The sequence below is a fragment of the Sciurus vulgaris genome (genome assembly GCF_902686455.1).
Source record: "Sciurus vulgaris genome assembly, chromosome: 4".
In the NCBI taxonomy this organism is placed as follows: Eukaryota; Metazoa; Chordata; class Mammalia; order Rodentia; family Sciuridae; genus Sciurus; species Sciurus vulgaris.
This window is the reverse complement of record NC_136464.1, coordinates 10,040,203-10,054,977: the sequence shown is the minus strand read 5'-3', so window position 1 is coordinate 10,054,977 and position 14,775 is coordinate 10,040,203. Positions and strand designations below refer to the sequence as shown.

The following is a 14,775-nucleotide window of genomic DNA, read 5'->3' as shown; positions in this document are numbered from 1 at the left end:
GGTGGGCTCGGGAAATGAAACTATTCCTGGCTTCCTGTGGAGCAAAAGCAGAAGCGTGACGTAGGCAGAAAGAGCCACTGGACTTCAAATGGGAACTAGGACCCTTCCTGCTTGGGCTGCCGAGAGGGCCAACCGATTGGCAGAGTCCAGGCCTACCCCAGAATCCTCGCGCTCAAACAGACAGAACAGATTGAATGACCTTAAAACAAACAAACAACAACAAAAACAACTTTTTCCTTTGGAAAAATTATATACTCCCAGAAACTTGCAAAAATAGTTCCTTTCCAACTTCTCCCCAAGGTAGCAAGATCTTACAATGGAATCTCCAAAATCTAAATTATCAGTTGGACCCTAACAGCATTTTTAAGTGCATCATAGAAACATTCTGTGATTTCTACCATATTTCTAATAAAAGAGAAGAAGACCAGACCAGATTTTTGTTTTGTTTTTTTTAAAGAATCATCCCAGCGAGCAGCCATGGTGAAGGTCATCTGAACCGACCTTGCCTCACTCCGTGTCCCCTAAGGACAAGCCCGAGTGTGAGCAGGAGGCGGGCAGGATGACTCTAAGGGAGTGTAGAGAGTGGCGGATGCAGGCTGGCCAGTTGGACAGCCGCTCTGCAGGTGCGCACCCCGTGCGCTGGAGGGACATGTGGTCAGGCACCAGGGGTGAGCAGTTCTACCTCCTACGCTCTTCAAAGGTGGCAGACTAGTCACAGAGCCCTGGTTAACCAGCCGACCCTAACTCCGATGCTCCCTGAGGCCTTCTATGAACATGGGGAATGCAGCGGCCACCAAAGGATGCAGCCAGGAAGAACATGAGACGTTCCTGCAACTGGACCCCACGACAGGGCCGGGGAGCAGAAGTCACTTACACGTCACTCTGGTGTGTATACACTCTGTCGAAAAGGGCCTCGGGAGCCATCCACTTCACAGGAAGCCGCCCCTGCCAGGGAGAAGGAAACGTAGAAACCCACAGATTAAACAAGCTTCTAGCGGGAGAGTCGACAGGCTGCACGGGATGCAAGAGCTGGAACCCTAACGGAGCTCCTGGGTCAGTGGTGGGGGCAGAGACAAGCGCCGGCTGGGCTACACGGAACCCGTCAGCTTGGGCGCGGTAACGACCTGCCAGCCTTGGGGTCTCAGTACCATTTATCCCCCTGGCCGGGTCCTAGACAACACTGACCCAGCAACTTCCAGGCCCTGTTCCTGACTGACAAGAGCCACACCTGACTCCTGGAGGCTGCTGCTTGTTCTGGATAAAAGAACATTCCGCCTTTCCTGAGATCATCTTAAATACTGCCTGAATTTGCTGATTGTGAAGATTATGGCCAAAGGACACGAGTGGGGGTGGAAGCGCCTTCCAGCTCCCAAGGCCAGGAGCGTCCACCTGGGAACCTCCGGCGCCTCCCCGCCCCTTCCCGCCGCCCTCCGTGGACTCACGTTCGTGGTCTTCTTGTAATAGTCTATGTTGTTGATATCTCTGGCCAGTCCAAAGTCGGCTATTTTCATCACGTTATTTTCTGTTACCAAAACATTTCTGGCTGCTAAATCTCGATGAATGCACTGAAATCAAGAAGGAGAGAAAGAACGAATTTCAAAACGCTTCAAAGAAACTAAAGAAAATAGGCTCATTTCTTAGAAAGCAGAGAGAACATACTTCACGAGTCAAAAATTGGCTGGCCCATCTTCCAACAGTCCTGCTGGGGGTGGAAGAGGAAGCTGGTCAACCATCCGAGAGCCCCCGACATGACTGGTATTGATTTTCTAAATTAATAACTAAACCAAGGCCAGGCCTGCTCATTTCGGGAGAAGTGGACTTCTAACCGTGCTCTTTGGTCTGCAGCTGCCCCATGGCCCCAGTGTGTCCTCCTTCCGCTACACACAGAGGGCATTAGAGTGTCCTACGCCTCCGATCCCAACACCTGCTCCTGAAGCCAATTTTGCAAAGAGCTGGTTCAATCCAACATCAATCTTCACCTCCTGGTCACTTCTCTGACGCTCTGCTCCAATACAACTCTGGTCTCAGAAAGGTCTGGTAAATCACAACTTTGGTATTTCCTTCCCACAGAGGACGCATCTCCCTGCCCCTCCTAAAGAGGGTGAAGCAGCTCTCCACTGCGAGGCCTGGTGGCCCTCAAACGCCCCAAGTTCTTCCTCTCTACAGCTTCGGACACTGTTGACTGCTTGCTCATTTTTGAAAACTGTCCCTTCACTAAACTGCTCTGCGTCCTTGCTCTTGGTTCACTCTCTTCCTCTCCCCGACTCTCAGACTCCACGGCTGGCTCATCTTGTCCTCTGTCCCTCGAAAGTAGAGAAAGAGCCCCATTACATCTGTGTGTCTCCATCTGCCCCCGTGGTGTCAATCCCAGATGATGTACACCAATAGTCACAAAGTCCCACCTCCACCCGACCCCTCCTGAGACCTGTGTTCTCATTTTCAACTCACCGTGGGGACATCCCACACTGGGGTCCCCCTTGACACCTCCAAGGTAAGGCTTCTACTCTCTTGATTCGTACTCCTTTGTCTCTCTCAATCAGAAAGGGACACTCAGCACTCCTTACACACAAGTCCTACTGATTCCAACTCCAAAGTGCCTCTCTGGCCTGTCACCCTACCGTTGCCTCCTCAGTCCAGGCTGTGGTCACTGCCTGCTCCCTGGCATTGCCAGACTGCTTGTCCACGCTTCACACTCGGCGGGCTCCTCTGCCTCACTTTCCACGACTCATGTTTTAGACGCAGGCAATGGTGCCCCTGCCTGGCTCATCTCAGCCATCCCCATCTATCCAGATCCTCAGCCCCTGTGGGAACACTGGCCTGCACAGCCCTGCAAGCTGCACTCGCCACCCACGTGGGTACTAACAGCTGCAGTGCTTGCTAGAGGGACTGCCAGCGAGGGCTGATGTTTTCCTGGGAGGCCCTCTGGTCTCAGAAAGGTCTAGCCGTTGTAACTTCCTTCCTACAAATGAAACGCACTCATAAGCTGTCGTTTTAGCTGCACTTTAACACACTATGATTTCATCATGGTACATGATAATAAGGGTCCTGAATCCTGTAATTTTGGGAGAGGTAGGCATAAAGCAGCAAGTAAATACCATCCAATGCCTGTATGCAGGTTACCAGCAAAGGGTAACCCTCACAGGACACAGAGGCTTAGAAGCCACTGGATGAGGCTGCAATGGGTCACATTTCCAAACTCCTCTGGAAATAAAAATTAAGGATTCTTTAACTCCGCCCACACCCCCAGCTATGTTCACTTGCTTCTGTGGGACAGCTGAGCTCAGAAACAGGGAAGCAGGAAGGCCACCAAGCCTGTGCATCCCTGGCCAGACGGGAGCAGGGAACGTGAGCACTCCCAGAGCTGCCTGCAGATCCGCCCGGCTGGGGCCGTCTTCCTGGTCTGGAGGCCTCTTCAGATGGAACTTCCAAGCTCTGGGCCAAACTCCCCGGGTGGTGCACGGCCTCCACCACATGCTCTGCGTGTTTGGCAAGCTACTGGTCAGGAGAAACCGGCTTCCCCTGCCTTGGGCCCCGACCACACATCAGGGCTCTAGGGGAGGAGATGCTGCCGAGGGCTACCCCACCACTAGTCTAGCTCGGACTCCCCTCATCCTGGGGAGCCAGGACACACCAAAGACCCTGCTGGGCTGACAGAAGACTTGGAACCCAGAGTCAGAAAAGGGAAAAGAATTTAAAGCAAGCCAGATCCCATCATTCACAGAAATCCAAGTTGTTCTCCAGCCCAAAGAACCAACTATTTATATCATTAGGGGCCCGAGACAGTCTGGCAATTCCTCCTACAGGAGAAGGGTCGCTCAGGAAGGAAAGCTGACTGCCCCCACCAGGAGGCCTCCGAGATGGGACGAGGGGACTGCTTAACAGGAAAGTCCCACCGCTCAGGTTCCAAACTCTGGAAGCTTAACTGGGTGTGCAATTTCACTGAAAAAGAAAAATTAGTGCACTTTGAACTAAAAACAGCAAGGATTTTATAAACTGTGTAAGGTTCAAATACCCGCTATGAACCGCACCCTGTTACCACATGCACCCCGGTGCTGCTTCACTTGACTGGCTCCCTCTGTCCCCACCACACACCTGGATCTGGAATGTCCCCCACAAGCTCTGGTGTTGAGGCAGTGCAGCAATGTCCAGTTTCGGGGAGAGGATGGGATGGTGAGGGCTCTGACCTCATCGGTGGACGCAGCGATTTGCTGGATTCAGAATCTGAATGGACTGCTGGGTGGCCAATGTAGGCAGGCAGGCATGGCTGGAGGGAGGAGGTGACCACACCTTGTCCCCAGCCCTTCCCTTCCTCTGTGTCTCTAGCTGCCACACACTGAGAGCCTTCCTCCTCACACCCTTCCGCCATGATGGTCTGCCTCACAGGCCCAGAGCAATGTAGCTGCCAATCACTCGCTGAAGCCTCGCTAACCTTTCTTCCACTAAGTTGTTTGTCCCAGGTATTTGTCACAGTGATGAAAGACCAACACACCCGCATACCCCCACACAGGCGATAGCAGTGTGACGCCAGGCACCGTGTGTGACCGCAATGTCCCCAGGGCTGAGCACACAGCCTGGCCAAGGAACAGTCTGCTGAGCCGCCCTCCGCCCTTCCTTTCAGGGAGTGGGTCTCTAACGAGGCCATCTCTTGGCTGAGGGGGAGGCTGGGGGGAGGCAGGCCATGGCCCTTCCCCTGCTTCCTCATACTCAAGCTTCAGGAATGAACCTTCCGGGTTGGAAGCAGGCACCTCCCAAGGGGAACATTCTTAAAATCTCTATCTCCCACCCTTCACCTCTATTCCGTAGGTCCTTAACTGCAGGTGGCCTGGGCCAGGGGCTTTGGACCATGCAATGCCCAAAGGAAACATTACTGTCCCTCGGATTCTGGATTCTTCTGCAAAGTCAAGGAGCGACTCCCCAGGTTACTAACTAAAGCCCCCGCACAGGAACTTTCCTCAGTCCTACTCGAGTCCAGAGAGGTGAAGACCGCCTGGGAGCTGGGTACGGCTGGGTAGAGGACCAGAGGACTTAGTTCCAGGACCAGCACCTTACTCTGGGGGCCTATAGTTCTTACCCCATAAATAAGGACAGTGATTCTGCCACGCTCGGGCTCAAAGCTTTGCTGTCACTTCCTAACAGTCCTCGGCATCCTTACTTATGAAACTGGGATCTTAGTCCCACCTATTGCAAAGCCGTGCTGAGGGTTACGTAGGATCCTGTAGGGCAGGTGCTTGCCACCATATGCCTGGCCAACCGCGCTCTGGAAAGGCAGTAATGGTAACGATGCAGCTACTCCCACCCCAACGCCCTCCATGAGGGATTCACCGCCCACTGTCATCCTAAAATGTTCTCACTCTCACATTTTGCACAGTTCATTTGACTCCTAGTTCTTGTTCCACCCTACTGAGCAACTCCAAACCAAGAAGGGACACAGGTACACACGGTTAGGGTGGTGTGGGGCTCCCACTGGCTTTGCCGGCCAGACCCAACTTGGGTGCTTCTCTCCTCATTCTGAGCACTGATTCCAAGTCTTCTGTTCAACCCAGAGAGTCCTTCAGTGTGTCCTAACTCTCTGGGGCGAGGTGTGTCCACGCTAGACAAGACCGTGCACAGGTCACCTCTCCCCCTCCCTGAAGTCCTCCTTCGGGGCCTCTGCTTCCCTCCTAAACTTCAGCCAGGGCGGGCTCAGCCTCCACTGTCTCCTGCTTTTCACCATCTTGGGATGTGAGAATTTTCCCAGGGTTGCATCCCAGGCTTCCTGGCTTCCTTTTCTCGGTTTCCCTCTGGGTAACTGGTTCACAGCCACAGCTTGAAATCTCCTTTCTCCTCAGCTTTCCAACTGCCTGCCCAGTCCACAGATCTGCATCTGCATGTTTGACACCGTGCTCTGAATGGCTCTCAGATACACGAGCTCTGAATTTTCCACCAAAATCCATTCCCTGCCCTGCCTTCCAATTCCCAAGTCTTCCTTACCTTGGAAAGCTGTACCACATCCAGTTTCTCAAGCTGGAAATCAGGAGCCGTCACTGGCTACCCCTCTCCCTGTACCCAGTCAAGTCATTATCTGTTTTTGTCAGCCTTTTTTTTTTTTTTTTTTTTTTTTCTGCCGTGACTAAAGGACCCAATGGTAGCACAATGGTAGAGGACAAGTTTCACAGTTTCAGAGGTCTCAGTTCATAAGCGGTTGGCTCCATTCCTCGGGTCTCAAGGTGAGGCAAGACATCATGGTATCATCGGGAAGCAGAGAGAGGACTCCACTCACCAGATACAAATACATATCCCAAAGCCATGCCCCAATTCCCACCTCCTCCAGCCACACTCTACCACTTCAGCTACCAGTTAATCCATTAGGGAATAATTCACTGATTAAGACTCTCACAACCCAATCATTTCTCCTCTGAACCTTCCTGCATTGTCTCACATGTGAGCTTTTGGGGGACACCTCACATCCAGACCATAATAATATCCTGACAGCAAAATAAGACTGAAATCACACTAGCAACTTCTTTCAATGTCTTGGAATCCAATAAGCCCCAGCCCAAACCTACCAGCAACTTCCACAGGGACTTGGTGCTTTCCATCTGCCATGCAGGCAGTACGAAGAGCCATCTGTACAGCACACACCTGGCCCTGTTACTCTTCCTTAATGGTTTCTGACTGCACCAAGGGCCAAGTCCAGGGTCCCTGCATGGGGCGCTAAGGTCCTGAATGAATGGGGCCTTATCATACTGTTCGCATATCAGTTTTTTTACATAGTAATTTTTATTTCCACACTAACTGGCGATCTCTTCTCTGATCACTCATGGCTCTTGCTGTAAGAGGTCACGGGCTGTTCTGGTTTGGAGTGGTAACTGAAGTAGTAGGGTGTGGCTGGAGGAGGTGGGAATTGGGGCGTGGCTTTGGGTATATATCTGTATCTGGCCAGTGGAGTCTCTCTGCTTCCTGATGGTGTGAGCTGCTTCCCTCTGCCACGCTCTTCCACCATGACGTCCCACTCACCTGAAGCCCAAGGAATGGAGCTGGCCTTCTATGAACTAAGACCTCTGAAACCATGAGCCCTCAAAAAAACTTCTCTTCCTCTACAGTTGTGCTGGTTGGGTCGTTTAGTCATAGTGTGAACAAGCTGACTAAAACAAGGGCTATGTCCATTCTGACCTAGGGCAGGAGGCATCCGGGAGCCCTTCGGAGTTGAAGGACTGAGCTGCGGCCAGTCCTCCTGCCATTTTATATTACCAGCAGCATCCTTTTGGGTCCAAAAATGCCCTTCCCATCTCCCCCCGAGGGAGAGCTAGGAGTGAACAGGCCCAGGAGTCACCAGGCTGCCTCCAGGTAGACTGCCCCCCGTGTTCTACCTGAAAAACTGCAAAAATTTCAGAGAAAGTGAAAGAGTGCAATGGCTACCCACGGTCACCAAACTGGCTTATTATGCTTTCCTATGTGCTCTTTCTCTCTATGTTCAGCCTACACACACACACACACACACACAGTATATACTTTTTTTATGGCTCAGCTCCTTAAAAAGTTGTAGATATCACTAACACTTCACATCTAAATTCTTCAGCATTTACAGGGTGAACATCCCTAATCCCAAAATCCAAAACATTTTGAGTACTGACATGTCACAGCTGAAAAATTCCATGCCATAGAACTCCATCATATGCACAAAATTAATAAAATTGTTGTATAATGATACCTTCAGGCTGTGTGTGTGCGCATTCTGTGTTTAGAGTTGGGTCTTATCCCCAAGATACCATTAGGTGAATGGAAATATTCCAAACTCTGAAGAAACTCCCAAGTCTCAGACACTTTCTTTGGATACAAGCCACTCGTCCTGTCTCCTCCACCTTAGCACAGTTACCCTGTGGCGCCTCCAAATTTGACTTTGACATAGTAACATGAACCATGACACAGGCCACGCTCAAGTTTTAATTGTGCACAGTGTCCCATGTAAAAGCTGGCCCTGCTTCCCACCCCCAACGAACCAGGCCAAGACCACACTTCACGTGAGGTTGCTGTCTCTCTCACTTCCTTTACTCTGGAATGCTCTCCCTGGCACTTTTTTGTCTCTTGTGACATTGACATTTTGAAGCAATGTCTTGTCAAATGCCGGCATCCTGGATCTGTTTCCTGATGCCTAAGACATTCTGACTGGCAAACTCCCCTGCTTATATGCACATGCAAAATCATAAAACTCAACACTATTTTAATTAGTTTCCTAGAACCTATATCCTGGGAGATTTTACAGGGGCTGGGGGTGGATTTTTTTTCTGAGCTCTGGATTCTCTGAAAATTTTTTTAAAAACTTAAAATATTTTAAAAATCAAAACAAAATAACAACAAAAACAAACAAACAAATAAACAAAGAAGGCAGAATCTGTGGTAGCCCTGGGCTACGTTCCCATGGGACAGAGAACGGGGCTGTAGCATGGCTGCACCTCAAGTCCACCTCACTCATCAAACTCGCAAGGTCCCTGTGGGGATCCAGGTTTGTGACTGTCAAGCAGCCCAGGCCCCCAGATGACAAAAGTCCACACCCATCAGACCTCAGCTTTCTGGGGACCCAGGAAATGTCTGAGGCTACACCACACTTCCCAGCGAAGAGGAATGGAGCCCATGTGGCTGAGGAGGGGTCCCTGCACCCCTCCCTGAGTGTGGGCTGAGGAAGGGTATCTCAGGTTCCCCAAAATGCCCCCAAGCACATCTGGGTACCTGCTTAACTGCTTCCAGAGTAACTCACATGTTTCAAGTTCCTTCGTAAGTGGCATGCTTGGAATGCCAGCGATTTACCTCAGGGGACCTGGCCCACTTCTGACCACAGAGGGTCACTCACCCAAGAAGCCAAAAAGAACTCAGACCTCTAGGATTCTGTTTCTAAAATACCCTTTCACTTGATCTTTATTCTTGGAATACTTAAGACTATATGAACTCAAAATTCTAAACATGGCACCAAAAGTCTACGTCCCCGAACTCAGTAACTACCAAACAAATGAAGCCCAAACAAAATAAAACAAAAACGATCCCACATCCAAATTACAGGGAACGCCCCTGAGCGAGTCACTTGCCGGACAGCGTCAAACCCAGCCTGTCTCAGAGCAGAGATGTCTTTCCTGCCCCTCTCTGCAGCGTCGTCCTGAGTTTATGAGGCTGCTTTGCTCTTCAGAGTTCGTTAAACTCGAATGCGCATAACGCCATAAATATTTTCCAGGCGGTACGAGACATGCAAGGGCTTGATCTAGGGAATGAGCACATCCCAACCGCCTGGCTCCTTCAAAGGCACTTGGAACTGGCGTTCCCCCAGCCAAGAAGAATGTGAAGGACTCACTTTTTGGGAAGCCAAGTACTCCATGCCTCTGGCCAGCTGGTAGGTGCACGACACCAAGTCCTTGAAGGTCATCTGCTCCTCGGGCACGCGGTTAATGTCATAGGAATATTCCATGCCGGGGGGCCTGCGGGCTCGAAGGTACTCCCGGAGGTTGCCTTTCGAAGCGTACTCCACTATGACATAGAGCGGCCCTGTTGACAGAGAGGACACGCTTCCTGAGGCGGTGGGCTAGGACCTGCCCTGGGGCCACTCAGCAAAGGGCCTTTGGTTGCTCACCGCCACGTTGCTGTCTGTGGCTCCTACAGTGCTGGGATGAGGGCAGACTGGGTAAAGGCTCGACCACTGAGCCCCACAGCCAAGCAGGTTTTTTTCCCCTTAAGTTTTTATGTGCAGAAAAGCAGACATAAAAATAGAACACCTGTGTTCTTAGCTCTTCCAAATAAGAATCAATATTTGGTCATGACATCTTCAAAAGGCTTCAAGAAATGACACAAAGAAGCGGTGTGCGCTCCCTGTCACCACCCTCTTGGAAAGCAGCAGCTCTCCTAAATCTGCTCCTCCACTACCTCCTTCCAGTTCATCCTGGCTACTCTACCTGCATCTAGTATTGATAATATATTATTTTTATTCACAGAAAGGAGGAATAAGGAGAGCTTTGCTACATTTTCACTGATACATTATCCTTGTGGAGGATACATTTCACAGATACATTATTCTTTTCTTTTTCTCTCTCTCTTTTTTTTTTTTGCCTACTTTTGGATACATTACTCTGTACAGCCCAGGCCGATCATTCCTTTTCACGGTGACATCCTGCTCTATCCCACACACTATACTTCATCTGTTCCTCTGTATTCGTGGGCATTTATGTTGCTTCCCAGTCTCCGCCAGCAAGGAACATGGCTGTGTGTCCTTCCTCCTACAGACTGTCATAATTTTCCATGGCACACCACAGCCTGCAGGCCAAAGCTTGCCCACTGCCTGTCTGGGTCGTTGGCTTCCATTGACAACAACCAAGTCCATGTATTTCTGCACTTGGGTGGCTCACCCAGGACAGTGGTGAAGAGTGGTTTCTTCAACAGAGACCACAGGGTCCACAAGACTCTAAAATACCTACAAGTGTCCTTTACAGAAGGAGGTTGCCAATTCCCAAGAAGACCTGAAGGAAAGTTACCAAGACAAACGGGCATTTTCAAGTTTATTGATGACTGTCACATTGGTTCCCAAAGTGCCAGCAGCCAGGGAATCCCTCTGCTGGGGGAGAGGCGCTCCTTCATGCTGCCCCCCTCTTTCCTCCAGAGCTCCTCCTGAGAGCCCCCATCTGTGGCCCACAGCGGGATGGGGTTCCTCAACCCTACTCTAAGGGAAGAACTTCTCCACCAAACATGGGGTCTCATCTTCACACTTATAAAAACATAAGGAGATGGCCTTTTCCCCAAACACCTCCAAGTCATGACCTCGAGACAGTGGGTCCTAACACCTACCTCTCCCCAGCTCCCGGGTGCAGCACAGAACCCCCTTTGTGTCCGGGGCTGGGGACACCTTACAAAGGGTATTTCAGCTTTAAACATGCACATGAGGGGGCCCTGAAGCAGGGTCCAGAAGCTCAGCAGCTTCTAGAAGGAGGCCGACTTCCGTCCATGGCTGGGTGGACGGACGCATTCCTTACCATCCTGCGTGCAAGCTCCAAGAAGGTTGATGATGTTTTTGTGCTTCCCCATCATCTTCATCATCTCCATCTCCGACACCAGGTCAGACAGGTCCTTCTCCGTGGCGTCATCTGTGAACATCAGGTGAACCACCAATCAGACATCTCCTCTGACTCGAGGGCTGTCGCGGTTGGTGGCCAAACTCTTGGTTGAAACTGAGTAACAGAACCAGGAAGGACTTTCCTAACCATCTCCCTCATTTAATCAGGGGAGTGCCCTGTGCCCAGCCAAAGGGTTCTTCGGGGGTCACTGGAGAAGAGAATCGAACGCAGGCCTGCGATGCTAAGGCTGAGTCTTCTGGCGCAGACCTCACAAGCGTGAGCGTGCTTCCCTCTACTGTGAGTAGTCTCATCCTCTGCCACATCTAAGGAATCTCAGAAAACACATCAAACTTCATGGCACCCAAAAGCAACTCCGAGGACAGCAGAGAAGATAACACTGTGGGAACATTTGGAATCACTACAGATTTTCTCCAGAGCAAGAATTCCTAACCCAACCCCAGTGGCCCGTGGGACACCCAAAGTGGCTCAGGAGGCTCCCCACAACTGTGCAGTAAGCATGTACGTGTGCGCGGACTCCTGAGTGGGCCGATGGCCATGGCTCCAATTGGCTACTCAGAGCAGCTCCAGTTCCCATCTTAAAAAAACCTCAAGCAAGAACAGCACATCCCGCACCCCAAGGACAGACTCTCTGCCTGGAAACCACAGAAACACTTGGCTTTGGACCTCCTTTCTGAGATCTCTACGATAGGGTGTATAATGTGACCGTTGCCTATAACCCTTCTCATAAAGGAACTCCTCGGAAGCATAAGTTAATGGTTAGAAGTTCCTCGGCTCCCACGCAGCAGCCGCAGAGGGCTGGTGCACGCTTCAGACTCCCAGGAGCACGACCGGGTGCTCACATCTCAGCTGCTGTTCCCACGTCCCGGGCTCTGCACCAGCCCCAATCCTGTTAGTTCCTTGGTAGCTTCTAAGTGGCTCCCCCAGACCAGACTCATTCCTGTCCCTCTCCCTATGAAGAAAGAGGTGTTCTACTCTCTGAGCCTCTAGCTCCCTCTTAAAATGCCAAGTTCTCTGTCTGTAAGCTCAAGTTCGAGTCCTGAAGCCAGTGGACCAAGCCCCGTATCAAGTCATCAATGAGGAGTGGATACTTTCTGAGCCCATAAAAATACAGAGGGGGTAAAGAATCCCAGGCACCTGCAGGAAGCCCAGGAACAGTCCAACCTGGGCGGCTACCACTGACTAACAGAAGCGGGCTTTTCTTTCTTTGTAAGTACACATGGCTCAAGATAAATAGTCTGTCCAAGATGCTGATTTATCCTGAAAACCCCTCAACCTCTAGGTCAACTATGTGCTCTCTGACCCCTGCCATGACAGAGTTCACATGCCACAAAGGGGGCATTCTTGATAAGACTCTCCGCGCCCCGCGCCCCCCACTCACCTTTCAACATCTTCACTGCCACGGTGACCGCCTCCTTGGGCTTGTCTTTGTCGATTCCCACTGCTTCAGCCATGACCACTTGCCCAAAGCAACCTTCCCCCAGGGGTTTGCCCAGCGTCAGCCTAAACGTGTAAATAGGGGATTAGCGCACGGCATCTGGTGGAGGGGCGCAGCGAGGGAAATTCCAGAACTAAATATAACAATCTTTCAGCAGCTTGCAAAAGCATGGCGCATTTATCATATGGAACTAATGAGACTTAGGGTCCACACGCGCTGGGGTATTTTCTTAGTGAAGTTTCAGAGAATGTCAATTACTGGTGGAACAGCGATTAAGTTTCACGTTTGTGTTCTCTATTTCTTTTCTTTATGGAAGGAAGGCACCCTCGCTAGGGAAGTGGTTGGTGTGCCCCCTCCCCCACCACCACCAAGGGCCAACAATGAGGGGCTTCAGATCTTGAGCCAATTAAACATTTGTAATTTAGAATGTCCCAGAGAAAAACGTTAAGGCTGTTCTTATTTTTTGTCCCTGTAAAGTGGCAGCTGTAACAATCACTATTATTCAAATACCAGTAGATTTTATGGTCACATTCCTTGCCAAGTTACAGGATCTGAATCTTAAATGTGTTTCAAGGAATCTTTAATTTATCAATAAAGGAAGAAGAACATCCTAGAAAATGGGGAGCATACTTTTCTGACGTAGGTTTGGAGATTCTTATGACTACCTGAAATTAACAAGGAAGAAACTGCAGCACAAGACTCACAAAGTACAATTCTAAGCCCAGCAGCTCTGTGCCCATTACAAGAATAGCCATACACTGCCCTTGGGCAGTGCAGAAACTAGCAGGATGCAGAGTCTTTGGAATGCTTCTGGATATGGTTTCTTAAGCATAACAGCAAAATACTGAGCTGCCATCAGTAAACAGTATTTACAGTAAGTACACAATGGTTTGCAAAAGTTCAGCAAAAAAAAAAAAAAAACAAAACAAAAAAAAACAAAAAACAAACCTGAGGGCAGCGTATGCTATACTGAGGTCATCCTGTCTCCATCCAGAACTAAAATTAAATTTAACATCTTGGCAGAAAATAAACATTTGCATTGGAAAAATGGCTAATTTATGTCCTTCTGCCCTGCTACTACAAGCATAACAATCCTCTCTTTGTACAAATTCTGCCTCCGATCTAATAAACTGCTTCTAAATAGCCTTCATTCATTGGAAATCGGCTCCACCTACATTTGTGCTAAATGCTGTTTGAAATGCGCAGCACTCAGATTTTCCACACTCGGGGTACCCCCGGGTGGGAGCTAACAGTGCAGCACACACAGTCACCCACTGTTGACCACGGTGTCACAGGTGGTAAAAGCTACAGATCTAACCTGAGTCTGCAAAGTTCCTCACACGTGAGCACAACTCCCCTGCTCAGTCCTATATACAGAGGAATGTGTGCAAGAACTCACTTATTTATATAATCACACACAGCCAGGGGCTGGCAGGGTTCACGAGAAACACCCTTTCCTCTCTCCACACTCAGCAGGTAAAGAAACTGTTCTTTGTGTTTCCTCTGTGCCTCAACAGTGCCTGTCCAACAGCCATGCCTGAATGAATGGTGTTTTCCCTACAGTGTACACAAACTGCAAATTACTTCCATTAATACTCTAATTGAATCATACCTGGACAATTACTCGGTACGAGCTTATGATACATGCTCGTATCTCTAAACTGGCAGTTGGAAAAAGGAAGCAATGTGAAATTGTATATAACTCAAAATCACCAGTGACACATACACTTCCTCTCCCTTCCAAAGAGAGCTTGCCATAGGATCTCCAGAAAAGCTGGTCTTTGGGGTTTCCAAATCTGTACATGTACATGAGAGAAGTGTATGTTAAATGCGTCTCTAATACTCTCAGATACTGCAAATGTCAAGACAGGGAAACTGCTCGTTCATAAGCAGGTCAAGAGAACATTTCAATTTATCTGATACAGAAATAGAATCAGTATTTGCACCTCCACCACCCTCAAGCTTAGTACAAGGACCCTGGAGTGAGCACCAGTCTAACAGGGAGCTCTGCTTCAGAAGACGGGCTGGGAGCGGGGGTCTCCACGAGCAGCCTGAGATCAGCCCCCCTGGCTCTATGCCTGCCACCATCATCTCATTGAGGGGTTTCAAGGTTACCAAGACATGAAAGGAAATGAAAGGGACTTCCAAGGCCAAGAACTGTGCTCAGTCCTGGGAGGTGTGCACCATGACCCTCATTTTATAAGAGCCGACTGGCAGAGCCAGGGTTCGAATTCAGCCCAACAGAACCCAAAG

General features: G+C 50.0%; 1 protein-coding gene across 10 annotated transcripts in view; it reads right to left on the bottom strand.

Annotated features, from left to right (window-relative positions):
- The window catches only part of FGFR2 (fibroblast growth factor receptor 2), a 99,461-nt gene that overhangs the window by 7,126 nt on the left and 77,560 nt on the right, over positions 1-14,775 (bottom strand). For all 10 annotated transcript variants that reach the window (XM_079138455.1, XM_079138457.1, XM_079138458.1 and 7 more), the window contains 5 exons: positions 12,466-12,587; positions 10,986-11,096; positions 9,320-9,510; positions 1,443-1,565; positions 875-945 (listed from right to left, as the gene is read on the bottom strand). In XM_079138455.1, the coding sequence (XP_078994581.1) occupies positions 875-945; positions 1,443-1,565; positions 9,320-9,510; positions 10,986-11,096; positions 12,466-12,587 (618 nt within the window). The remainder of the gene's footprint in view (positions 1-874; positions 946-1,442; positions 1,566-9,319; positions 9,511-10,985; positions 11,097-12,465; positions 12,588-14,775) is intronic.